Raw genomic sequence first — 27,529 nt, 5'->3', positions numbered from 1 at the left:
AGTTTTCGAAAACAAAAAAATTTCGGGGATGACCACTATGTGCTCCAGCAAGACTAGGTTATCCAGCGCACACAGCGAATTTGGTTAGAGACTGTTGTAGGGTCAATTTCCCAGATCTCAACGCAATGGACTTTTTCATTTGATCCTACATGGTGTCGAAGTTTGCTGATTACTGGATCTCCAACTTGGAACAGTTTAAAGCGGTTATCTGGACATCTGATATGAAATATCCATAGAATCCGCTCGTGCCGCCTACGATTGTTTCTAAAAAAAATAGGAAGTTGGTAAAGTTAACTAAAAGAGGGGTTATTTTAGAACATTTGCTGTAGATGTTTACTATGAATAGTACTTTGAATAAAAAAAATTAAATATGTGACATTTACATATAAATTATAGAATTTTGAAATTGTTTCCGAGTTAATCGCACACGATGTAAATAATGAAGTTTTGTTGATTTCATATAAGAATATTTGAGCTAAAAGTCTAGGAATGCTTCTGGTCAATTGAATTGAAATACCTATAATTTATTTTCGTTTATTCAAACATACTTAGGATGCTGAAATTTAGTTTCTTGAAATACATATTAATCAGCTAAAATAGTCCAGTAGAGTCGCATAATATACATTTATATTGAAGCCAATTTTTTATTTATTTATTTAATAAAGCGTCTGACCCGGAGCGGGCGGCTGAATTATGGAATGCTGTATCCCGCCAGCTACACCTAAGATGGCAGCCCCATCAGCAGGATGGAGGTATCGCGACCCTGGTAAGGTAGCATACCGAAACCTTCCTTCAACCACGAAGAACGAATTTAGAAATACGAAACGGATCAATCGGCAAAGACCTAGGCTACGAACACGGAAAAAGATTAAGGAAAACAATTGGAAATTGGGTACTTGGAACGTCCGATCTCTCAATGAACCGACGCGGGCTGGCTTGCTTGCTCGAGAACTACAGTGGCAGGGAGTCGAAATCGCAGCGATTCAGGAGGTTCGGTGGCCAAATTCCGGAGAAAGGGAATTCCGTGCAGTAGACCCTATTGTACGCACTACTTTCAAGTACCACATCTACTACAGTGGCGGCAAAGCAGCGGAACGGGGCGTCGGTTTCGTAGTGCTGGGAAATCAGAAAACAAGAGTCATCCGGTGGAGGCCCGTAGATGACCGTATATGCGTGTTGAAGATTAAGGGCAAATTCTTCAACTACAGTTTAATCAACACCTACGCACCGACAAACGACAAATCCAATGAAGTCAAAGATGAGTTCTATGACAAGCTTGAGCGAATCTATGACGAATGCCCAAAACACGACGTAAAAGTCGTCATCGGAGACGCAAATGCACAGGTTGGGAGGGAGGAATTCTTCCGTCCGGTCATTGGAAGGCATAGCCTCCACTCGTCAACCAATGAAATCGGCCTAAGGCTGATAGACTTTGCCGCGGCCAGAGGAATGGCCATATGTAGCTCCTATTTTCCACGTTTGAATATTCGGAAACACACCTGGAGGCATCCAAATGGAGAAGCCTGCTCCCAGATCGATCACGTACTGATTGACGGTCGGCTTTTTTCGGATGTTACTGATGTTAGGTCTTTTCGGGGACCAAACATTGACTCTGACCATTATCTCGTCGTTTGTAAGATCCGCGCACGGTTGTCGAACGTGCTGAAATCTCGCACAGTGAGGACGACATGGTTCAACATTCAGCGGTTGAAAGCTGATGGCGTGGCAGCAGAATACGCCAGAGAGCTGGATCAACGGATCGTAGAACAGCAGGAGGGAGGAATGGGAGACATAAATGGGCCGTGGAGCAGTATCCACGGCGCCATCGAAACGACTGCGAGAGAGGTGGTAGGTACGACATGTGGAAGACAGCCTAATGGCTGGTTCGATGCCGAGTGCCAGAGAGCGACAGATGAGAAGAACCGTGCCAGGAGCCGCATGCTCACTGCGGCCACGCGAGCTGCCGAAAATAGAACCCACCGTCGGAAAAAGCGCGAGTACGAGGAGCAGGTGTTCGCCAGCGCAGAGGACAGCTATGCTCAAAACGACGTGCGGAGATTCTATAGAACTGTCAACAGAGTCTGAAGCAGGAATTTCCCTGTGCCGGTCATGTGTAATGACATGGACGGCAACCTACTTACTGATAAACCGACGGTTGCAGCCAAGTGGAAGGAGCATTTTCAGGCGCTATTGAACGGTGAGGAGCCGGATGAGCAGAGCAGAAACAGGATGACGATTATGAGTGACGAACAAGCTGTGAAGCCACCAACACAGGAGGAGGTGAAAAAGGCGATTAGTGAGCTGAAAAACGGCAAGGCCGCTGGGAAGGACGATATCCCGGCCGAACTTATAAAAGCGGGAAGCGAGCGGCTGTACTATGCGATCCACCAGATAATACTAAGGATCTGGGCGGACGAACAAATGCCGAACGACTGGTTGGAAGACCTCATATGCCCTATCTATAAGAAGGGCCATCGATTGGATTGTGGCAACTATCGAGGGATAACGTTGCTCGACTCCGCATATAAAGTGCTCTCCCGTAGGATACTTCAGAGTTCTTCAGATTGAGACCGTTAACGGAATCCTTTGTTGGCGAATACCAGGCTGGTTTTCGACAAGGGCGTTCCACGACAGATCAAATCTTCACCCTGCGACAGATCCTCGATAAGTTTCGGGAGTACAACTTACCGACTCACCATCTGTTTGTGGACTTCAGGGCGGCATACGGCTCAGTGAAAAGAAACGAGCTGTGGCAGATCATGCTGGAACACGGTTTCCCCACGAAACTAATAAAGCTGAGTCTTATGACACTGGAGGGATCAAAATCGTGCGTGCGGATAGCTGGCGAGACATCAACCGCGTTCGTAACGTTGGATGGACTGAAGCAGGGGAATGCGCTCTCCAACCTACTGTTTAACATCGCTCTTGAGGGTGCAGTACGATGAGCAAACGTGGAAAGAAACGGTACGATCATCACGAAATCTCACATGCTTCTTGGCTTTGGGGACGACATCGATATCATCGGTATCAACCGTAATGCCGTGGAGGAGGCCTTCGTACCTTTTAAGAGAGAAGCAGCAAGATTGGGACTTGTCATTTACTCTGCCAAAACGAAGTACATGGTAGCTGGCAGAGAGCGTGGAAGTCCCCGTGGTGTTGGTGCTGAGGTGGAGATAGATGTGGAACGATTTGAAGTGGTTGACGAATTCGTTTATCTTGGTACGCTTGTGACATGTGACAACGATATGAGCCGACCAGTTACAAACTCTCTCTTTCTCTAAAAGATTTCCGCTTAGCATGACAAATTATATTTTGACTGTATGAACTTACACATCTTCTGCTGGATCATGACAAAAGATTTTTTTCAATGCTGTTGACCTGTATAATCTTTCTTTGTTGTGCTGAATAGCATTTAAACCAGCGGTTTCCAACCGGGGGGGGAATTCCCACCTAGGGGGGAATTTGACCGTTGCAGAGGGGGGGGGGGGGGGAATCGCGAGTGGAAAAATTTCACATGTAATGCGATTCTATGATTGGCGGTGGTGCGACATTTTTTTTCAGTGTCCAATGAATTCGCTCGCGAAAAACCCATGCACCGGTTTTTGCGCATTATTTTGCTCTATAGGCATACGTCAAATAGACCTTTCTATCTGCGCTAGTATTAGTGGTCGATTTCACTAATACAAGTTTTATTTTTGGGCGCAAATAATCAACTGTGATAACAAAAAATTTCCTCATGCCCCGAACTTTTATTCAAGTTGTAGGCCGATTTTTAGTTTTATTTCATTTATGTTTCCACTAAAACACAGTTTGTTGAAACAGGTAACACGAATGAACTAGGATTCATAAGTGAAATATTTTTCGAAATTGAACATCAGCTAATTTTTTGGATAAAAACAAATCGATTTTATAAGGATACACGACTAAGCCTGTATTGGTGAGATCTGGCTTAGGAAGCTCTATATGCTTGTTGACGATAAATCGTAACACACACCTTCCAAGTGATGCTGAAAATGCCCGTATATTGGTGTTTTCCTGCTCCTGCTTGAAACCTGTTCAAAATTAAAGTTTAAAAAGCCTTATATTTTTAATTACTACAGCTTTTCTTTCATGGTTCCGATGGGGGGGAAAAGCTTGTGTAAATTATCAAAAGGGGGTGCATGAACTGAAAAAGGTTGAAAACCACTGATATAAACAATTGTAAATATTTGAATATCTAGCAGCTTCCAAGAAAGTACCCCTAATTATCATTAAACAATATTTACTCTCGCCGTAAATCAGTCTACATTTAGATAAATACTTCTTGGTATTTGCCTATTCACTCCTAATGTTTCTGGCAATACGCAAAATTTAGTTATCTTGAATCACAATATTTTGTGATCATCTTTATAATAATTTAGTTTTATGACTTATTTCGAAGAAAAGTTTAGCGTTTCTTTGATGTTCTTTACCAGGTTGATCCACAAATGGAGCCATTGTCTATAGACATTTCGATCACTATTCAAATCGTAGAACTTTTTAGGTACTGCGGTATGATGACCCTTCGGGTAACAGTGTCACAATGACTGTTTTTTACGGCTTATCTTAGTGTAACTATTTACTCAGCTTTATTCCATCTCCTCTTTTCAATGGTCGTTTATACTATTCAACTACCGCGCTGGTATATAAATCGCCTCATTTTAGTGAAAAACTGTCAGTCTGAAAAAAATGTCACACAGCATGAGGAGTTTGATAGCAGGTAGCCAGACAGGTAGTGAACCTTATCGGGTATTAAATAATAGCGTTTTGGTTTTACAGTCACGGTGCTCTTGGCAAACGTGGAAAGAAACGGTACGATCATCACGAAATCTCACATGCTTCTTGGCTTTGGGGACGACATCGATATCATCGGTATCAACCGTAATGCCGTGGAGGAGGCCTTCGTACCTTTTAAGAGAGAAGCAGCAAGATTGGACTTGTCATTTACTCTGCCAAAACGAAGTACATGGTAGCTGGCAGAGAGCGTGGAAGTCCCCGTGGTGTTGGTGCTGAGGTGGAGATAGATGTGAAACGATTTGAAGTGGTTGACGAATTCGTTTATCTTGGTACGCTTGTGACATGTGACAACGATATGAGCCGACCAGTTGCAGCTGCGAACAGGGCTTTCTACGGACTGCGTAACCAGCTAAGGTCCCGCAGTTTGCAAACTCGCACAAACTAGCGCTGTATAGGACGCTGATACTCCCGGTGGCCCTTTACGGACATGAAGCATGGACGCTGAAGGAAGCTCGACAAGACAAGTGCTCGGAGTTTTTGAGCGTAAAGTTCTGCGATCGATACCTGGCGGTAACCTGGAAGATGGAATGTGGCGCAGACGCATGAATCACGAGTTGTACCAGGTATACAAACATGCTGATTTAGTGAAGGTTATACAGCGAGGCAGGCCTCAGTGGGCTGGACATGTAGCCATGATGCCTGACGAGAGTGCCGCCAAAACTATCTTCAGTAGAGAACCAGGAAGAGGCCGTCGACTCCGTGGTAGGCCTCGCACGCGGTGGATGTGCGCGGTGGAAGAAGATGCACGATCTGCTGGTGTACGGGGAGACTGGAGAACGGCTGCCCAAGACAGAAGAAGCTGGACATATCTAATTCGTTCGGCCCTAGACCGGTGAACGGTCCGTTAGCCAACAAAGAAAAGTAAGTATTTAATAAATTTCATTTGACTTCATACAATCGCGTGAGCAATAGATTAAAAGGTAACAGTCTTAATCAAAATTATAAAAATCATGGTCGTTAAGACTCGCAATAATTGTAAAAATCAAATTTTAATATGATTAGCAACCTTCCGATGAACATCTTTTGGTAAGTCGGCTCTTGAGGTAGCTCACGCTAAGACGGTTTGGCTCTCTCTTTCCAAATTGAAACAGACGAAGATATTCGTTGGATATCGCACTCAACAATGAGGTTTCAAACCTCTGGTTTGGGCATTGAGCTGCTGAAGATAAATAAACTTAAGGTTGATTGGTCTGTACACCTCCTAGGCGTCCTTCAGTAGCCCGACGTTTGCCTTAGCATCTGAGAGACAACTTAAGTCCCGGTCTTGCAAGGGGCCCGATAGTTCCAACCAATGCAGGCCACAAAACCAGGAGTTGTGAGGAGCTTCCCAGAAGGTACCAGGAAACGGGACGCCAAGAGGGCCCAAGTGTCCAGTTGGCCGGTTACTGTGCCACAGGCAACTGCTATACCAAGTATCGTCTGAGTCACTGTTGGGCATTCCCATCATATTAGACGTATACCGCAACCCTGCGGGAAACGATAACTGGGTAGCGGATAAATCTGGTATGCCGGCCATAAGGACGATGAGCAGACTCCCGGGTCAGGAACTCAAAAAAGCGGTACGCGGTTGCTGATTCGATCATCGGTGGAACATTCTGCAGACTGAGACTGATCACGAAATGAAGGAAGTCCATGGAGTAACCCTACAAGATTTACTCTACCCTACCTCGAAGTCGACGACCTCTATCGGGATTTCTGCTGAATAAAGTCTACACTGGTCGTTCTTCTGGCATTCTAGCTATATGCCAAGCCCACTGCAACCTGCCGTGTTTTATCCGCTTAACTATATCCGCCGATTTTTACACTTGGTCCACTTCATGGTTAATGTGTCTGCACCAAACACCATTTTTTAGTTTGCCGCCAAGGATTGAACGCAAAATCCTACGCTCAAAAACACCAAGAGCTCGCCGATCGGCCTGTTTCAACGTCCACGCTTCATGGCCGTAGAGGGTCACGGGGCTTCTTCTTCTTCCTGTTAGAGGATGCATTGCGCACAAAAGCCACTCGCTGAAGTAATATTGAAAGGTCGTTCCAGGGAGATTTAGAGCTAGAGACAAGAAGGTTTTAGAGGGTCGGGCCTAGTTAGCAAAATCAACCTCACTCCTTGAGTTATCTTCTCAAGTGTCTGTTTACAAATATTCCCACCACCTTGGAAAAAATATCAACGATCATGTGGTGTGGTTGGCTTCGTGGCTTGATATACCATAAAACGAGATGGTTACACACTTCTCAACGTTAAGTGTCGTTCGACATTACACCACGAAGCAAATTGAGTCAAGTGCCCAGGTTCAGGGCTTTCACTTTGATGTAGTTTCTCAAGTCCCCTGCGCACATCAGCATGCGATTTTCGGTGAATAGATGCATAGTATCGTTTGAAAATAAAATAAATAGGATTGAACACCGGAATAGTTAGAGAGTCCTACGACAGAAATGCAAAATTTTAACTTATGACGTTCAGTGTTTTACGTAAATGGAATACCTAAACACTTCACCTTCCTATAAACATCCGAAAAACTAATCGAGAAGAATCATTATTTTCCAATCTTCTAGAGTAGGGTCCCCCCTTTGAGTGTCAGTGGTATTGTAGCGCTAGTTCTACGTCAAACAGTAAACTGTTTACTGATTCTTTCTTCCTTTAAAAGATTTCCGCTTTACATGACTAATTATATTTTGACTGTCTTACATATCTTCTGGTGGATCGTGACAAAAGATTTATTTCAATGCTGTTGACCTGTATAATCTTTCTTTGTTGTGCTGATAAAAAATTGTAAACATATGAATATCTAGCAGCTTCCTAGAAAGTGCCCCTAATTATCATTAAACAATATTTACTCTTACCGTAAATCAGTCTACATTCAGATAAATACTTCTTGGTATTTGCCTATTCACTCCCAATGTTCCTGGCAACACGTGAAATTTACTTATCCTAAATCATAATATTTTGTGATCATCTTTATAATAATTCAGTTTTATGACTCATTTCGAAGAAAAGTTTAGCGTTTCTTTGATGTTCTTTACCAGGATGATTCACAAATGGAGCCATTGTTAATAGACATTTCGATCACTATTCAAATCGTAGAACTTTTTAGGTACTGTTGTATGATGACCCTTCGGGTAACATTGTCACAATGCTAGACTGTTCATTTCCGGCTTATCTTAATGTAACTATTTACTCAGCTTTATTCCATCTCCTCTTTTCAATGGTCGTTTATACTATTCAACTACCGCGCTGGTATATAAATCGCCTCATTTTAGTGAAAAAATTGTCAGTCTGAAAAAAATGTCACACAGCATGAGGAGTTTGATAGCAGGTAGCCAGACAGGTAGTAAACCTTATCGGGTATTAAATAATAGCGTTTTGTTTTTACAGTCACGGTGCTCTTGGCTTTGATCAAGTGCAGTCAGCAGCAAACAAACTATTGCAGTGCATCATTATGTCCAAACGGTGGACCTCATATTGCATGTAACGGTTTGACGACGCTAGCGTCATCCTGTGGAAGTGGAGCACAGGAAGTTGCTATGACTTCCACCTTGAAGGCGCTGATCTTGGATTTACACAACCAGCTGAGGAGCAAAATTGCAACGGGTAAACAAAACTACACTTCCAAGGATTTTTATCCACAAGCTAGTCGTATGGCGACAGTGGTGAGTTTATTCTTTTGAGTGATTTAAAATGATATAGTTTATAATAAATCAACTTTAACCAAGGTTTGGAATGATGAGTTAGCCAGCATAGCAGCAGCCAACGCTCGAAGATGCGTCTACGGTCATGATGTATGCCGGAATACAGTAACGTACAAAGCCGCCGGACAGAATATTGCTATTAAGTCATACTACGGCCAAACTTTTTCCACCAATGATCTAATTACGGGATTCGTAAATGCTTGGTATTCAGAATACTCCTACGCCAATCCCACTTATATCGCAAGCTACCCGAAAGGTTACACCGGGTATGTTTTATTGTTACATTTACACTTTTTCAAAACAAAACTGTCATTTTAACTATACGCTTTTTATGTTTTACGCTAGACCTGCGATTGGACACTTCACCCAGATTGTGGCAGATCGAGCAGCCCAAGTTGGATGCTCACTAGTGACGTACAATACAGCACCTTGGATCAACCAGTACTTTGTGTGTAACTATGCTATAACCAACATAATCGGTCAGCCAGTGTATGTTAGCGGTACTGCCTGCTCGAAATGCACGACTGGTTGCAATACAAAGTATGCTGGGTTGTGCAGTGAAAAGGAAGTTATTAATTCCAATCCGTAATTGTTTTCAACCCTATCTCAATAAAATTAATTTATTGTTTTAGATTTGGGGATTGAAAAAAACTAAAATAAAGCCATTTGGTAAAATTGTTTCAAAATCATCGTGATTTTTTATAGTGAGGGGTATCAACATTTCGGACATTTGGTATCAACTGAGGCTGAGGCTATCTGATTTAGGATGCTGAGCGATATATTCACAAAAACTCAAACCAGATGATCTTCCCATAGATTACCCAAGTGAGACATTCATTCAATGTGGAAAGAACAAACCTGTTATTTCGAAGGAATTGACAGCCATTTTGTCAACAGATAAAATTCTTACTCTAATGACATCTACTAAATTTAACAACTATCTTACGCACTAAATCAACACGAAACATTTCTCAAACAGCGTCTATTTAAAAAACGGGACACGTAGCAGCTGTTAGATGCACGACACATGCTGAGGTTCATGCAAGCCATAGTTTGTCTTCGAAGATCGGTTATTTAAGAACATATGAAAATGGAAGCTACGTCGTCTAGTGTTTATGATCAGGAGGCCTAGTAATAAGCGGCAATCGATGGTTTCCTATAGTAGGTCTCCCATGAAACACGTCTGGGTAAATTTCGCCTTCCTTCCAGTAGCTCTAAGTTTATGAGCTTACATCGACTTTCGTAACTCGGTAGGTTACGTGAGTTTTGCCAAGGAAAGGTGAAGTGGTCAAATTTCTGCTGCACAGCTTCAATCCGCTTAATTGTGTTTTGGTAAAAAGGGCACCTTACGATGGCGGAATATTCCAAAATAGGACGGACCAGGAAGCTATTAAGCGCTTTAAGGTAGTGCGTGTTTTTGAAGCTTTTAGCGAAACGAAACAAAAAAACCCAGTTGCGACACCGCTTTTGAGACCACCATGGCTCATGAAGCTCAATTTGGAATCGAGAATGACTCCTAGTTCCTTAACTATCTTATAACGATTAAAAACAGTTCCTAGTAAACTGTAGTCGTGGAGATACATCGCATGTTTTCGATCGAATGTGATGGCGCTTAGGCACATTGAGTAAAATCCTGTTAATTCTACACCAATCGCCGAAGGCTTCCAAATTCAGTTATAGCGTCTGAGCGTCCAGGTAGGTTTTTTCATACATTTGAAATTCAATTAACGTCGTTCATGAACAGCAGGATAAGCAATGGTCCAAGGTGGCTACCTTGAGGAACGCCGATGTAACGGAGAACAGAATCGAGGTGTAATCGCCGAGTTAGACGGTCATAGTTCTGCCAGTCAGGTAGGACCGAAGCCAAGTAAGCAAGTTGTCGGTAATTCCCATATCGTCAAGTTTTGCCAAAGCAAGCTCGTGGTTTACTTCGTCAAAAGCTCACAAATAATGAAAGATGCAAAGGTGATCTATGTATAATCAGAACTGAGCTACGCTAACAAAATCACAATGTGCTAGTCCGAGGAGATGACGAAAAATGATTGACTAGTTTTCAAAAAAACAATTTTTCAAACAGCCTGGCTGACAGGTCTTAGTGATGCAATTCCACGATAATTAGCAACATTCCGTTTGCACTCTTTCTTCTGGAATTTTTCCAGCATTCGGATAAAACACCGGTCGTCAAAGATAGGTTGAATACCTTAGTCAAAGGTGCAGCAAGTAAATTTAAACATCGTTTGAGAATTAAATAGGGAATAAGAACTAAATGTCCCGTATTTGTTGGTTTGGAACACGAACCACAATCAATGCTATTTAAAACCGGGTGTTCGAAACTGATGCAATGATTGCGAAGGTCTTCCTCTCACGATTGTATCATGTGTTAGCGACAGTTATTTATAAAAATTAGTTTGAAACTTTATCGTTGTCATAAATCAAATATGGTGTTTTTTTTTTGTTTTGGTTTAAAGAAAGTGCTACTTTGTGTTGTAAGAAGATGTTGTACAGATAAACTTTGTTACGCAAATATCTAGATATTTCATAATATTGAATCAATACCTTAGTCGACCATGAAATTTCTAAACAGGTTTCATCCTGTTATTTCATTAAATCACATGTTTTATCGATCACCCGAGATCCAAACTCCGAAGGTATATCGGTTTTGGACTCATTGATGCTAGATGCATCCGATGGAATAAAAATAAGGAGGATGAGATTAGATAAACTTGGACAAGCTTCTGGAGCAACGGATAATGTGGTTGTACGAACGGATAAGGTGGTTGTGGCATATTATGTTGCGAACGGTATTTCGATATTAACTATTCACGGATTTCTGGTATTTATATATCAGCTAAAATACGATTTTAGACGAGCTAAACGTGATTTTATATCATTGTCCTTCAATTTTTCAATTAAGAATAAAAATCGCACTAAATCGTATAAATAACAGTTGGTACATGGGCGAACTGTTATTGTAGCGATTTCGAGCAGATTTCGAACTGTTTTAAATCGGAATTTAAAAACCGAAGGATAACGATAGAAAATTTTTAAAAATCATAATTTTATTTGAATGTGTGAATGAACCGGTTCTTAGAAAAGAGCGAAAGAATGAACGGCTCACGAAAAAGAGCCACGGTTTTTTGAGCGCACCAAAAGTGATGGATTCACGCGAACCCGAAGTTTACCGAGAAAATACGAACTTTCAACGCTCGTGAATCATTGTGAACTATGAGCCGTTCAAATGAGTCTGTTCGGAACGGTGAGTGAGCGGTTCAGAGCCGCTTTTGCAAAAGAGCCGTTTCGCACACCCCTATGTGAAGTCTTGCTCTTCGGCCTAAATAACACAGTTATACATTTTGCCAAAGCCCGTCGACATGTTGAGCAGGAGTGCAGGAGAGCAGGTCGTTTCAAGCCTCCTGTTTTACTGGTCTTATTTCGAAAATGCACACTTTCATATTAAATTGAAATAAGTCTTAGAATGATCTTTCACATTATGTGGATGTAACCAATATCTTCTTTTCAATGGTAGTACAAAGGATTTAGCAAAATGGATATGCAATCTCTCTGGTGCAGCGATACTGTGTTGATCGCAGATTCTAAAGCAAAGCAAAGCCTTGCTACTACATTCTAAATCGGAACTCGACATTCTGTTATACACCGACTTCGCATCCAACTGTTTGAGTGTACAGGACAATTGCGGGGCTATCACTACGATCCTACTGACAGTGTCAGTCTGACACTAACCTACGAACCTACGACAACTGGCTTGGTAGGCTAGCATCGTACCTCGAGACCATCTGGGACGGTTCGAGATCACAGATTCTATAACCATTCGAATCCTAATCACTTTTCGTGACGGACGCAATTTTAATAATCCTTTCATCCCCGTACCTTTCAGTAGTAAAAATTTGCAAATTTCTAGATCGATTATATTATTCGTACTCAAAAGTCAAAAGTGTAACATAAAACATCTTTCAAAAGCTTGTGATAACCATTATTGCTGGGAAACTTGAGAGAATTTAAAAGTAATAATATAGAATAAACACATAACCGCATTAAAAGAGTGCACCTGTAGTGTTTTCGCATGGCAGATTTATACCAGTGTGTATGACAGATTTCAATAAAAGAAGTATAAATTCTATTTATTTTCCGTGTAAAATGCGTTCTTTCCACCACAAGGGAGCGCTGCAAAATTCACTGAGCACTCAGCAGTTTTCGAATCACAGATGACCTTCTGTTCTGTGATACAGGGTTACTTCATTAGCGTTATTCTTGTCAAACGGATACATTTTTCTATTGATTTATTTAAAATGAGCATTTACAGCGTCGTACACAACTTACGTAAAGCATGAAGGGCGAAGAGAGAGGTTGAATTTGCGTTACTTATTGTTACATACGAAAGTAACCAGGGATGCCACATATACAGTCCCTCTACAATTATGGGTCAGTCAACGTGTTTTCTGAATGTTCAAAAATAAATATAAAATCGTAAAAATTATCAACTACGAATGTTTCACTATCGAACTCTGTGTTCTGATGTGCATTTTCGATCAACAAATAGTTTCACTGCAGTTGATGACAAGAAACAATTATCATCAAAATCATTTAGTCTATAAAATCGTCATAATAATAAGTTATTTTATTCAGTCTTGATGCATTATCATGTAAAAGTAATAAACATAGCCAAAATATGGACTGACCCACAATTGTGCACCGCAGAATGTAACATTACCACAATTAGGGGTCACTTCACTTCTTGCACCGAGCAGAATTATAGTTTTTAGTGACATTTTCAACTGCAAATTATTTTAATCGTATAAATGAGGTTACAAGTGAGTTACAAAAAATACCACTGCTAATGAAAACTGTTCAGTTTCGTGAGAATAGACATGTTTACGTAAAAAAGACCCATAATTGTAGCTGACCCATAACTGTTTGCAGATTTTTTAACTGAAAAAGCAATACAGAATTTGTATTACAGAATTACAGAATATTGCCAAAAATATAGATTTAACAGATTTTTTATGTTATACCGTCGAACTGAAATCAATTTCAAAGGTAGAATTCGATTTCACGATTTTCAAAGTTTTGTGAAAAAACAACATCAGAATTATGTAGGTATCGATGAAGAAGAAGTGGAATGTGACTTTAACGAAGCGCGAAAATGAACGTTTCAGAATATTTGTAAGGCTTTATGGACCGATAGGTCTGAGCCAAACAAGAGAGGCAAAAAATATTTGTAAGGATTTCAATTGGGTTGTTTAGCTATTCACGGATTTCTGATTTTCATGTATCAGTTAAAAAAGTTTAATTTTCTGAGCAAAACGTGATTTAAAAAAAATTATCATTGTCCTTCGATTTTTAAATGAAGATTGAAAAATCATTCTAAATCGCTACAATGACAGTTTGTCCATATACCAACTGTCATTGTAGCGATTTCGAGCAGTTTTAATTCGTGATTTAAAGATCGAAGAACGATAGAAAATTTATGAAAATCACGTTTTGCTCAGAAAATGCAGCTCTTTCAGATGATATAAAAAACTGGTTCGTAGAAGTTCGTAGTCAAAGTCAAAGTTCGTAGTCAAAGTCAAAGTTCGTAGAACAAATTGCAAAGAGGTGCGATTTCACCGATCCTGTTGTAAAAATGATAGCTTTAAGTAATCTTAAATCGTTCGTGAAATTGGAAAATTTAAATAATTTGATGCGACAATTCCCCAAATGCGTAAGCTAAGGATCTCAATTTTAAAAGCTGAAAGCTACGTTGCAGACCAAGGAGGAGATCCTAATATTAAATTAACGAAAACTTTAAAAAATAAATTTAACAAAAACCTGTATAAACACCACGTAGAGAAGAATGATATTGTTTAAATATGTTCTGCAAGTAAAAACTTTTCCATCCAACATTTTGAGTTTGCTCGATACAGATTTTCAATACAGATTTTTTGGCCCGAGATACAGATATACAGATATTTTCAAAGCAAAATTCAGATATAAATGTGGCAACCCTGAAAGTAACTGATACAGTTACGTGACAGTGATATATTTTCAAAATTGAAAATTTTGCGACGCGACAGATTGTTTGGCATTACGTAATTTTAGGAGGGAGGAGTCATATAAAACGTTATTTACTGTTACATAGAGGGCGGTAAATAAGGGGTCTGAAATCTAGATTTTTAGCGTTAAGAGCGTAATAAGTACCTTTCAATAATGCAGTAATATGGAGCGATATCGTGAAAAATGTCTTTATTCTTTCATTGGGTTACTGGCTGTTTCTGAAAAGGGGTACCCAAATACATCTTACTTCCGATTGTGCGTTGGCATAGAAGAAAATTGATAACATCAAAATCCCTTACTGAGCCCTCTCACCCCTTCAGTAGAAAGCAACAAGAATCAATTAACGGCTTAATCCGTTAAAGAAAATATCAATTAATTCAACAAGAAGACTCATACATTCAATTCAATAACCGTTATCAACACTCGAACTCCGTCTTTCTCTCGCGGCCGTTTCGGTGGAAATAACCTAATGAGCATTATTTAGATTTTTATAAAATCCGTTAAGTCATAACACGCAACATGCTATTAGGTTATGTTTTATTATTTCCCTAATGTTGTTATATATTAGGGTGGGGGAAAATGATCGATTTTCCAGAGCCTAGTTTTTTTGGTTCCTTTTGGGATCCCAAACAACCCCAAACTTACCGGAAGTCGATTGGTTTTGTCTCCGCTTGGCGCATTGCATTTCAAATTTGTATGAAAATTTATATGGGAGAACCTATTTTTTTGCATTTACCTTTCTGGAAAGCTCCATAATACTCTAATAATGCACTACATTATGTTAAAGTATAGTATTTTAGATGCCTAACAACTTTGCCGAAGATACTGAAGAGCTAGGATGTCCATAAGAAGAGCTATAGCTGTTCAAAGTTGAGTATGTCGATTTAAATGCAGTAAATCTTGTTTTCCGCCAACATTACAATGTACCGGTGTCAGAAGGATTTCCATCAGAAGTAACCTGTCGTAACGAGTTTATACACTCAGCTGGATCAAGCAAACAAGTTTAGGTCAACATTCTAGTCGTAGGTAGAATCTACAACGTGTTTCTGTGGTCACTTCTGATGAAAATCTGACTGACGCCGGTACACTGGCAGTGTTGGCAGAAAAAATGATTTGCAACATAAACTTTGACATAATCAACTTTGAACAGCTCTAGCATTTTTTTGGGACACCCTAGCTCTTTGGTGTCCTTGGCCAAGTTGTTAGGCATCAAAAAACCTACCATTTGAAGTCATGAAACCTATGGTTCGAGCCATTTTGAGCTCTTTAGAATGGAAAATGCAAAAAAGTTGGTTTTTCCATACAAATCTCCATATAAATTTAAAATGCAATGCGCCAAGCGGAGACAAAACCAATCGACTTCCAATGAATTCAGGATTGTTCGGGGCCTCAAATAGAACAAAAAAAAACTTGGTTCTGGCTTTCTGCTGTCAAGTTTCGTTTTTTCCATATAACGATTCCCCACCCTATTATATATGATCAAAAAGCCCATTCAAGTCTTTCCAAAGGACGTTTGAGGTGTTTTGTAATAAATATCTGTCCTCAATACAGTAGACATGTCTGGTACATTAAAAGCAAAGCCTTGGGTGCTACATTCCGTATCGGAACTCAACCTTCCGTTTATTATATACAGACTTCGCAGCCAACTGTTAAGTGTACAGGACAATTGCGGGGCTAGCGCTACGATCCTACTGACACTACCAGTCTCCCCGAGCAGGGATTCGAACATACGGCGACTGGCTTGTTAGGCCAGCATCGTACCTCGAGACCAGCAGGGAGAGTAATTAAAACAATAAGTAGAGTTTTTTCCCATTCTAAATATGTCCCAATTTAAATATATTGTTCAACTGCCGCTTGTAATGTAGCTTGAACTATGAACAGATGTTTGTGTGGGCTAAAGATGTCATTTTGAGATATAAGTATTTTTTATTAAATAACTAGTATTTCTTGAAAAAGATTTTAGTAAAAATGGTATCGAAGGTTACAAATATTATAAGAGCCGCTACGGTTTGTTTTATTGGTGTGACATTTTCTGCGGAGTTTTAGAAAACACTTTTGTCTTTCCAAAACAATATACATAAAAAAATAAAGAAAAAAATGAAACAAAAATTGAAAATAAACTATCCTAAGCTCAGGCGTATTTTTTGACGTAGAATTACGTCTTACGACAGCATATATAGGGATACAAATTCAAAAACTGAAAACATCGAAAGCGTGACGGAAATTGTCCTCCTGCAAATGTTCAAAACTCAATCAGTTTCCAACCGATTTTCTTCATTCTTATAGCAATCGTTTGGAAAATCACCCGTCCAAATGCAGGAAATTGTAGTTTTAGTTATTCGTACTATTGTACTATTGAAAATGGTCGAGCCTTGTTGAAACCCCAATTGTGACCTTTGATTTATCACTTCATGACCGCGGAAACTTATTTCAAGTACCACACCTACTTCAGTGGCGGCGACAGAGCGGAACGGGGCGTCGGTTTCGTGCTACTCGGAAACCAAATGAAGCATGTCATTAGGTGGAGTTCTGTTAATGACCGTCTATGCGTATTGAGGATCAAGGGCCAATCAATTCCAGCCTTATCAATAGGTACGCGCCGACAAACGATAAAACCGACGACGTAAAGTAGGAGTTCTATGAGCTCCTTGAGCAATCCTATGCAGAGTGCCCACAACACGGCATAAAGATCGTCATCAGAGATATGAACGCACAAATCGACGAGAGGAGTTCTTTCGTCCCGTTATTGGTAGGGAAAGCCTTAACTCTACCACCAACGACAACGGCTTGAGGTTAGTGAACTCCTTCGCGGCCAGGGGAATGGCCATCTGTATTACCCATTTTGCACGTCAGAACATTCGGAAGCACACCCGGAGACACTCCAATGGAGAGGCCAGCTCCCTGATTGACGGCCGGCACTTTTCAGACGTCATAAATGTGCGGTCCTTTCAAGGGCTAAACACCGGTTCGGATCACTATCTCGTGGTAGGCAAGATTCGCGTCTGGCTGTCCAATGTATTCAAATCGAGGTCGGCGTCCATATGCCTCGTGTCCCGCCCTCGTGGCACAGGCGCATGAATCACGAGCTGTACGAAGTATACAAACACGCTGATATTGTCATGCTGATGAAACACGGCAGGTTACAGTGGACTGGCCACGTAGCACAGATGAGCGACCGGCAATGATAATATTTAGTAGAGAACCGGACAGAGGCCGACGACTTCGAAGCAGACCTCGCACGCACTGGATGTGTGCTGTCGATGAGGATGCCAGAGTAGCGGGTATAAGGGGAAACTGGAGAGTAGCAGGAGGCGTATACTTGATTCGGCATACGATCTCAACGGTCTGTCGCCATAAAAGTAAAGTAAGTAACCGAGAATGCACTTTTTGGGCTATATAAGAGCTTCTGCTTCAACAAATCAGTTAACTAGTTGATGGCCACTAGAACGGTCCTAACTAACTAGTAGCGAATTGCAGCAGTAGCGACAGCGGCAGTAGGTGGCAGTAGCGGATAGCAGCAGCGGTATATTTGATCACTATTGCAAGATGATAATTCACTGCGAAGTGGGTCGATAAGCAGCAAGCAGAACTGCAGCAAGCGATGATTTCGAGTATCTCGCTGCCTTCCTAAGCGAACGGATGACCAACAGAGTAAACAGCACTTTCCACAGCGCCAGATTTTGGATCCCCCATCTGTATGGGTAGCACCGTAAACATACAGGCATCTTCTCAATTCTGTGGAAAAAAACTACCAGCCCTCCTTTTAAGGAAGACAACGCATTTTAAATTAAAGTAGTAAAAATTAGTTTTTCACATCTGAGTACTATAGTAATGGCAACCCGGTGGCATCACTGACGTTTACGTACAACATAAGTGAAGCCAGCATTAGCTGGATCACTGGATCAATTTTACATGCAAATTGACAGCTGCTTCATCGAAACACGAAAAAAGCTGTGTTCATACGTGCATACAGTATCTGTGTTCAGCGGCAGTGTGTTTATGTGTTGTTTTCGGGTGTTGTATTTATTGGACATAACGTCGAGTGCTATACTTGATGAAACAAAAAATGAACGCGTTGCATTATTATCGAATGTACACAACGTTTATTCTTGCCGATTTCGAACGGCGGTGTTTCTTGCAGGCAGCTGACATCGCGCGATGATTTAATGATTAACATCTCAACGTATGAGTAAATGATAACGCTACTTTTGAACATTTACAAAGCTAAGCTGACCTTTTTTTAAGATTGAATTGATTCGAGCGCATAACTCAGTACAACATATATTATGCTTCGTTCGTCATGCTTACACTTCTGTGTGAACAAACCTTCAAAAACATAAATGAGACTAGCGCCACTGTCTTTCACGGCAGCTTCAGGAAACAAGGCCGATGCCACCGGGTTGAGTAATGGTGAGTTTAGTATCAAAAAAAAAGCCTCATATAGACTGTTCCGAAAATTATAAATACATCTTCTTTCTTGAATAAAACAAAACCTAAATTAATCCACCTAGCGGTCAGACCCAGCATTTCTCATTCAAACTTTTATTTGTAAAAATAGATTTACATGAACGCTTCAATCCAATAAATGTATATTTACTCTTAAAAAATATTGATGTTATATAAGAATGCAATCCGGTTTGTCTGTCTGTCTAATCCATATAGGCTCGAAAATTACCTAACCGATCGGCGTGAAAATTTGTATGTAGGGGTTTTTGGTGCCGATAAAGGTTCCCATGATAGTTTGAGACTTCTCCCTTTTCTGGAAGGGAGGGGTCCCATACAAATGAAACATAAATTTCTGCACAACTCAAGAACAAACTAAGCAAATGGGGTAAAAAATATGTCCATAATGTGTTGACACCCCTCCTTCGTTTGAATGGGAGGGATGCCATACAAATGAAACACAAATTTCTGCACATCTCGAGAGCAAACTAACTAAATGGAACCAAATTTGGCTGGTGAATGTTTTAGTGGTAAAAAATATGTTCCATAATCGACCTCAGGCAACATTTTGCATTGTAAGATGGCAACTTCCGGTTTCTGGAAATCAGCCTGAAATGGACGATTCCCATTAAATATGCGTATCTCCGGAACCAGAAAGATGCACAGAAGCTAAAAATTGATCACAGACACAATCTTGAATTTTAAGATGGTGACTTCCGGTGTCTGACAAACAGCCGGAAATGACCAAATACCATTCAATATGAATGTTTCCGGAACCAGAATTACGCCCAGATGACAGAAATTGATTTCACAGGCAATTTTAAAGTTCAAAATGACGACTTCTGTTTCTGAAAAACAGCCCAAAGTGACCAAATACCACCCAATATGAGTATCTCCGGAGCCAGAATGTTGCAAGAACACCACTATGAACTGTAGGATGGCAACTTCTGTTTTCTGGAAAACAGCCAAAAATGGCCGATTTCCGTCTGACATGAGTATCTCCGGATCTAGAATGATACACAGCAGCTGAAATTGACCACACATCCCATTTTGAATTCTAGGTTGGCGACTTCCGGTTCCTGGGAAACAGCCGAAAATGATCGAATAACACCCAATATGGGTGTTTCTTCAACCAGAATGACGCTCAGAGGCTAGAAATTATCTTAAATACCATTTTGAATTCCAAGATGGCGACTTCCGGTTTGTGAAAAACAGCCTAAAACATCCAAATACCATCCAACATGAGTATCTCTGGAACTAGAATGATGCAATGAGCTAACAATTGACCTCAGGCACCATTTTGAATTGCTAAATGGCAACTTTTAGGAAACAGTCGAAAATGACCGAATAATACTCAATATGAATATTTCTGTAATCGAGATGATGCATAGAAACCAAACATTGACCCTGGACACCATTTTGAATTTAAAGACGACCACTTTTAGTTTCTGGAAAACAACCAAAATAACTAAATACCTCCCAATATGGGTATTTCCGGTGTCATATTGATGCCAGAAAAATGATCGAATACCACCCAATATGAATATATTCAAAATTAAGGCGATGTACAGAAGCCAATCATTTCAAAAGATTTGTTATTTGTCTTTGATCATAACCTATGGCCGATTCGTCGTGCATTTGCAGACTTTGAACACATCGCAAGGAATCAATGAATTTGGAACGTTCAAATAGTACGATACCACATTTAAATTATGTTGAGGCCACATATATCGATCAAAGCAGGTATAGTTTTAAATAGTCTTTGAATTTCTTCTCTTTCCATAACTTTTGAGCCACATATCAAATTGTTATGAAGTTTGTTATTTATAAGTTCGAGAGATGACTCGTTCGTGACACTAGTTATGTTCAAATAAGTCATGTAATCTTTGAGATAATAGACATTCGTTGTTTTATTAACAATTCAATACATAACAGTTGCTTAAGTTCAATTATAATCAAATGAAATGGGAACGTATAGGACAGCCAAACTTTGAAACCACGTGTTCAATCATAATTCATCAGTTAACCCTTAGCCTGCTCATCTGATAATAATATTGATAATATTGATCAAATCGGTTGTGTAGTTTCTGGGATAATGAAGTTTCGTGATTTTCACATTTCGACCCATTACAGACAAAGTTCCAGTCCGATTATAGTTGAATTCAATAGGGTGTTATGAGGCAGCTAGACTTCTCATTTGACTTTAATTTAGTGAAAATCGGTTCAGCCATCTCTGAGAAAAGTGAGTGAGTCCAAGTAGTCTTCGGAATATGTTCCTTTGCATAGCTGGATTTCACATTTTAAACATAACAGGCAAAGTAATAGTCCGATTGCAAAACAAATCAATAGGATCTTATGGGGTAACTAGACCTTTCATTTGACTTTGATTTTATGAAAATCGGTCCAGCCATCTCTGAGAAACATGAGTGAGATTAAACAGTCTTCAGAACACGTTTCCTTTCATAACTTTTGAACCACAAATCCAATCTTTATGAAATTCAAAACTTAAGGGTTTTTCAGGTAGCCCGTTCAATTGAAACCAAGTTTGTTCAAATCGGTTGTGTGGTTTAAGAGATAATGGTGTTTCATGATTTTTACATTTTGATACATAACCTCTAAACTAAAAATTCGATTACAATAAAATTCAATAGGGTCTTATGGGACAACAAGACCTTCCATTTGCAATTAATTTCATGAAATTCGGTCCAGCCATTTCTGAGAAAAGTGAGTGAGAATAAAAATCTGCACATACACACACACACACACACACATACACACACACACACACACACACACACACACACACACACATACAGAAAATGCTCAGCTCGTCGAGCTGAGTCGAGTGATATATGCCATTCGGCCCTTTGGAGCACTTTTATATCTTCGGTTTTGCAAGTGATTGCTATACCTTTCTAGGAGAAAGGCAAAAATACAGGATTTTTCGGGTCATTTTATTCTGAAATATAGATAATAAGTGTTTTCTTTCCAGTTTCAATTCAAGTTGGGATTATTTTTCGTAGGATACGCGAGTTCTCTAACTTTTCTCTTAACACTACTCATAAGCTTTTGCACAGTGTGTTCTCCACTTTTACCACTTCAAGCCAATCTTTTTGAAATTTTTCAACATTGTCCGCTGGTTTGACATATTACCTCAGCTTTGCCTTGGTCAAAGCCCAAGAAGTTTCAATAGGGCGAATTTCAGGGCAGTTTGGAGGATTCATCTCCTTTGGGACACATGTGGCATTATTTGTTTTATACCACCCTTGCATCCTTAGAGTAATGGCAGGAAGCAAGATCGGGCCAAAAGATTGGAGGATTGTTATGCTGCTTAACCATAGGTAACAACCTCTTCTGCAAACACTCTTTCACGTAAATTTTACCATTCATTGTGTCATTCGTAATGAATGGACGAGATATTGTTCCACATTCACAAATGGCCTGCCAAACCATTACCTTCTTGCCGAATTTTTCGGTGTAAATGGCTTTCACTGGTCCAGGGACATCCTTTCCCTTCGGTGATGTATAAAATTGCGGCCCTGGCAGAATCTTATAGTCCAGTTTTATGTAGGTTTCGTCATCCATGATAACACACCCCATTTTTTTGGTCAGAAGTTTGTCATAAAGCTTCCGAGCTCTCGGTTTCACAGATTCAGCTTGTTTTGGATTTCGTTTTGGCTGCTTCTGCTTCCGACGGGTCTGCAGACCCATTCTTCCCTTGGCACGCATAACGTTACTCGCCGAGGTTCCAAGCTTTCTCGCCACATCTCGTACTGATACTGAAGGATGCCGCTTGTAGTATTCCTCAACCTTTTTGTCCATTGTGGGATCAACAGGCCCGGGTTTTCCACCACGTCTTGGGGCATCAGTAAATGTGCACTCTTCACAATACTTCCGCAATGCGGTTTGAACTGCTCCGACACTTATACCTTCTTCTCTGGCTAATTTTCTTATAGAAAGACCACTCACGGTGCCCCATTTGTGCACAGTTCGCTCTCTTTGCTCGAGAGAAAGGTCACGCATTTTCAAAATTTCGCACTGACATTTTCTTCATGATCGGACCGTCATTATTGTTAAGAAGACCTTTTGTAAATTTCAATGAAAAAAATAACAGGAGGGTTGTTACAAAGCCACGACCGCAAGGTTGAAGTAGAATACTTTTACAAGAAAGATAACCCGGCTGCTTGCGTGTCAGTCATTTTTTCTAGAGAATGAACGTTGACTAATCTAATCAATCGAATTTTGCGCTTCAACAAGGATTGACCATTTTCAATAATATAGTAAGTTGCTTGTCATGGTTGGGGCTTAACAATTTTTAAATATTGAGATGAAATTTTTTCGGATGTCGTGCTCATGACTGAAGGAAAAGATAATTCAGTACGTTCTGAGACGCGGAAATAAAGTAAAATTTATAACTTTTACAAATTTAAAGATGTAAATTAACTCAAGAGAAAACATAACGGCGTAATCATCAGGTTTTTATTTCATCCTGAAAAGGATTTGTTTGTATTGTATTTGTTGTTCAATTTAGTATCGGATAAGATGCCGATTACATCTTTGCGTTTTCACTGACAGTGCGAACAGAGTATTCGTTGTGATAAAGTAAACAGTGAAATGCTGATATAACACTCAAAATTAGACGGCTCACGTGTTGTCAAAATGAGTCGACTTTTCATTGAATGCATTTACTAGTGCCCACTATCGCACAGAGACTGCATTTCAATAAAGTGCCTCACTGCATCAGCTGCTATCGATGCTGCAATTAGTGCGCTATCCATAGCCATACCACAGTTTAAGCCGCTATACGCTACCATTGGTATCCACTGTCCCTGCATCAGCTGGTCCAGCTGCTATCGTTGCTGGAATCCGCTGCAACTAGTGCGCTATCCATTGCTACGCCACAGCTACGGCGGCTTTCCGCCATCGCTGATATCCAACTGCTAGTGCTGCTGCTAAGGGAGGACGACTGCTGTTGTCGCTGTCTAGAACTATTATGAGCGGCTTCGGCTGATACAGGCTCTTATATAGGCCAAATAGCATGTTTTAAATTGCAAGGTATATGATTCTGTCGACCGTGCTTGGGAATCAATCATATAACGACCAATCAGAGGTCGAATTTTTCATTTTGACAAGGCTTGACTATTTCCAATAGTAAAATAGTATGAATAATAAAATAACAATTATCTTCATTTGAAAAGAATCTTAGAAGATTTTCCAATCTATTGCTGCAAGTAGGAAGGAAATCCATCGAATACTAACCGATTTATTAGCATTTGAAATTGGACATATTTTTCACTTTTTGCGGTTTTAGATTTTCATTTCACATCCCTATGTAGCCGAACTTCCTGAGAGAAGTATTATACTTCAAAACGGGAGTTTGAAAAAAAAACTTGATTAACGGTGTATACTTTTTTCGAAAAGATAAACATTTTATCTACAACTTTACCGAAGATGAAGATACTGCATCGATCAAACAAACCTATTTACTTTAAAATTAGTTGTAGCCTTCAGTACCAATTTCACATAAACTTTTTCAGAAAGTAGTCGTATTCGAAAAAATGCATGTTGTATTGTTAAGTGTGAAAACGAGGATGGTCGTGTTACCCTGTAGGCTCGTTTCCTACCCTTAACCCCTACGAAAGCTTCGGTTTCAACCGAATTGTGTATAGATACTAGCTGTTATCTCTATGGGTGTGTTTATTACCATTTATCCAGCCACTAAATAAAATTAGTATGAGAATAAATCCATTAACTAACCAGAGAACTATTTCGTGACGTTACGTTTGACAAACGATTACATAATAAAAGATGCGTGTTAGTTATGTCATCATACCAATCTTCGTAGAATTTAGTGCGCGTATCAATCTAATTAATTACTCCCAAAACCACAAGCAAACATATACTCATCGTACTAACGTTCTCCAGCAGACGCAAGAGACAATACAGGGGAGTTGCTTTTAACGCGTAGGATGCTTCCGGCTTCCAATTGTAAGAAAAGTAATGTACCGTAAATAAAATCTAATCTGGGAATATGTTAATACAAAAATAAAACATAACAAAGATACTTTAAGAATATTCAAATGACTCTCTTCTCCAAAGCAAAAAAAAAACTAAATCACAGCAAAATCTCATCAGCTCAACATCTCAATTACCTGGGACACTGGAATGTCCCGCTGATTCTCTCGCTAGAAACAAACTCAGGACGCAGTCGGGTCGGTATGAATAATAATGATGATAAATCGTCCTTCAACGGTGTCATTAGTTTGAAAAAATATCAAGGTAGTGGCACCGTTTCTAGCGTTAACTCAAGATATGCTCTGCGACTCGACGTAGTCACGTAGTTTCTCCAAGGGCACAGTCTGTCATTTCGAACACAACCATCGGTCCAATTTTGCAATTTTTTTTCTTCGCCAGATGATGATGGTGAAAATGAGAAACACTAACGATGTTGCTTCTACCGGTGCTCCGTCACAGGTGCTGACGAAGTTTCAGTTTCTGCTGGAATCCTGAATCAACAATTTAACTTGACGTCGTCGTGCTGTCGTCTAAGGATAGGAGAATCTTAAATCACGAGACTGCTGATTATAGCTACATTGACTATGTTTGAATTTTTTTTATCTATATTACTTCACAAGCATTATGTTTAACGACGTGTTTAACTTAATACACTGGGGTCTTTTTTTACGCGGGTTATTTTATGCGGTTTTTTTATACGCGACTTTTTTACGCGATTTTTTACAATAACGCGGATTATTTTTACGCGGTTTTTTGAATTAACGCGGATTTGGAAGATTATTTTTACGCGATTTGGAAGATTATTTCTACGCGGTATTAAATAAGTTTAGTATAAGTAAATCGAATAAAGTAAAAAATCAATCGTATCATGACAATAAGATATTCTGTTTTATTATTTTAAATAATGCATATTTTTATTATATTTGCTGTTATTATCAAATAATAGGCAATTTCCGTTCATTCGGGAAGAAGGAAAAAAAATACATTAATAATTGTATAACGATACGAGTCAGGATCGTTGCGATTAACTTTCGATTAATGAACGAAAGCTTAAACATGTGGCAAAAATATTATAAAAAAGTTATTGTCATGTTCTTCAATGAATTTTCATTTTAGAAGCACTATAAACTCATTTTGTGTGTTTCGTTACCATTTTTATATCATTTTTAAAAGTTATATTTACTTACGTGCCATTACTTTTAATTGGATCTTCTTATTGAATGGAGTTTTTTTTCCGCGATGTTTCAAAATTACGCGTTTTTTCACAACCAACCGCGTAAAAAAGACCCCAGTGTATTTTTTGTAATAATATCGTTCAAATGGGAGTAATATTTTTTTACAGTGGCGTTACAGATACTCACACAATAGAGCAAATATAAATAATTATAAATGAATATTCAACTCACCTTTTGTTGACATAAAATCCATGGCATCAGTACTCAAAATCTAAAGAGGGAGAGAAAAAAAAAAACAAATATAAAAAACATTAATTTCTAAAGTTGAAAAATTAACAAAAAAAAGTTTTCAAACTCTACATTTAAATTCTATTAGGTTGGTAAAAACGAAGAAAAATACGTCTGATACTATAGTGAGGGTATTTTCCTTATAAATTGGCTACTTCTACTTCTATTTCTAAATTGAAAATCACGTTTTTGAGCATGTTTACTATCGAGTCCCCTGTCGTCTATTCACTGGTCGAATCGACCACTCAACCAAATTAAAAGCAACCCATATCATACACTGATCAGATCTGACGTTCAGGAAAGGTAATCTCTTCAACAGAGCAGATTTATCTTTGTGGCGCTCGGTCTGACTTTTTTTACGATATTACAAAGAACGAGTGTAAAGCTATCATACTATATACAATACAATGTTGCACGGCATTGTACTGACTTTCTAATATTTTGATTACTGTAGCACGTATGTAAAGTTCGAACGTCGGTTAGCAGAGACTTTAAGATTCAATAAGATTATAGCGTTAGTAAAGATTGGCTTCCATTGTAACTGCTCAAATCTATAAATTATCTCACGCTACACCTTTAAATGTATCTAACATATTGATTACGAAGTATTACCAAAAACCCAAATCATTTTTATCATATTTAAAACCTTCATTTGTTGTCGAAAAACTCATACAAAAACTGTTAAAATTTTTTTTAAACATCTCACGAGCGCGAGGCTGAAAACTTATCAAAAATATAAGTAACACTCAATTTCTTCAGTATATCGTACACGCAAACTTAACAACGCTTGAGTTAACAACCTTTTATTTTTCATAGTCGTCCGCAACCTTTTTTTAATCAAGAAATTGTCACCCCAAGTTGCGTTCAAAATAAAGATTGGCGAATACAATGACCTTAACTGTGCATAACGTTTCATTTGCCCACCCACAAAAAGTAAGCTTTACCCTATTTGCGGCTAAACCATAGAGAACCACACCTTTAGTTAGGTAGTCCGATTGAAAAGCCATCCGGAGCAGGAATTTGAAAAAGCAATTTGCTATTCCTTTTACCGTCCTACA

At 39.4% G+C, this 27,529-nt stretch overlaps 2 protein-coding genes across 3 annotated transcripts in view; one reads left to right on the top strand and one right to left on the bottom strand.

The window, feature by feature from the left end:
- LOC129732631 (uncharacterized) overlaps positions 1-27,529 on the bottom strand; it is a 272,761-nt gene that overhangs the window by 48,382 nt on the left and 196,850 nt on the right. For both annotated transcript variants that reach the window (XM_055693652.1, XM_055693654.1), the window contains exon 3: positions 26,415-26,454. The gene's annotated coding sequence lies outside the window, so the exon portion shown is untranslated. The remainder of the gene's footprint in view (positions 1-26,414; positions 26,455-27,529) is intronic.
- LOC129732627 (venom allergen 3 homolog) lies at positions 8,055-9,185 on the top strand. The gene is made up of 4 exons (XM_055693648.1): positions 8,055-8,126; positions 8,186-8,460; positions 8,524-8,765; positions 8,845-9,185. Exons 1-4 carry the CDS (start codon positions 8,096-8,098, stop codon positions 9,086-9,088), a joined length of 792 nt encoding a protein of 263 aa, XP_055549623.1. The 5' UTR covers positions 8,055-8,095; the 3' UTR covers positions 9,089-9,185.

This window comes from Wyeomyia smithii, chromosome 3, assembly GCF_029784165.1.
Source record: "Wyeomyia smithii strain HCP4-BCI-WySm-NY-G18 chromosome 3, ASM2978416v1, whole genome shotgun sequence".
Classification (NCBI taxonomy): domain Eukaryota; kingdom Metazoa; phylum Arthropoda; class Insecta; order Diptera; family Culicidae; genus Wyeomyia; species Wyeomyia smithii.
Note: the sequence above shows the minus strand (reverse complement) of the source record. Positions and strands in the feature narration are given on the sequence as shown.

Coding starts and splice junctions, on each gene's coding strand:
- LOC129732627 (XM_055693648.1), top strand. CDS start 8,096: ATGTCACACAGCATGAGGAGTTTGATAGCAG. Junction 8,461..8,523: donor CTAGTCGTATGGCGACAGTG/GTGAGTTTATTC, acceptor ACTTTAACCAAG/GTTTGGAATGATGAGTTAGC. Junction 8,766..8,844: donor TACCCGAAAGGTTACACCGG/GTATGTTTTATT, acceptor GTTTTACGCTAG/ACCTGCGATTGGACACTTCA.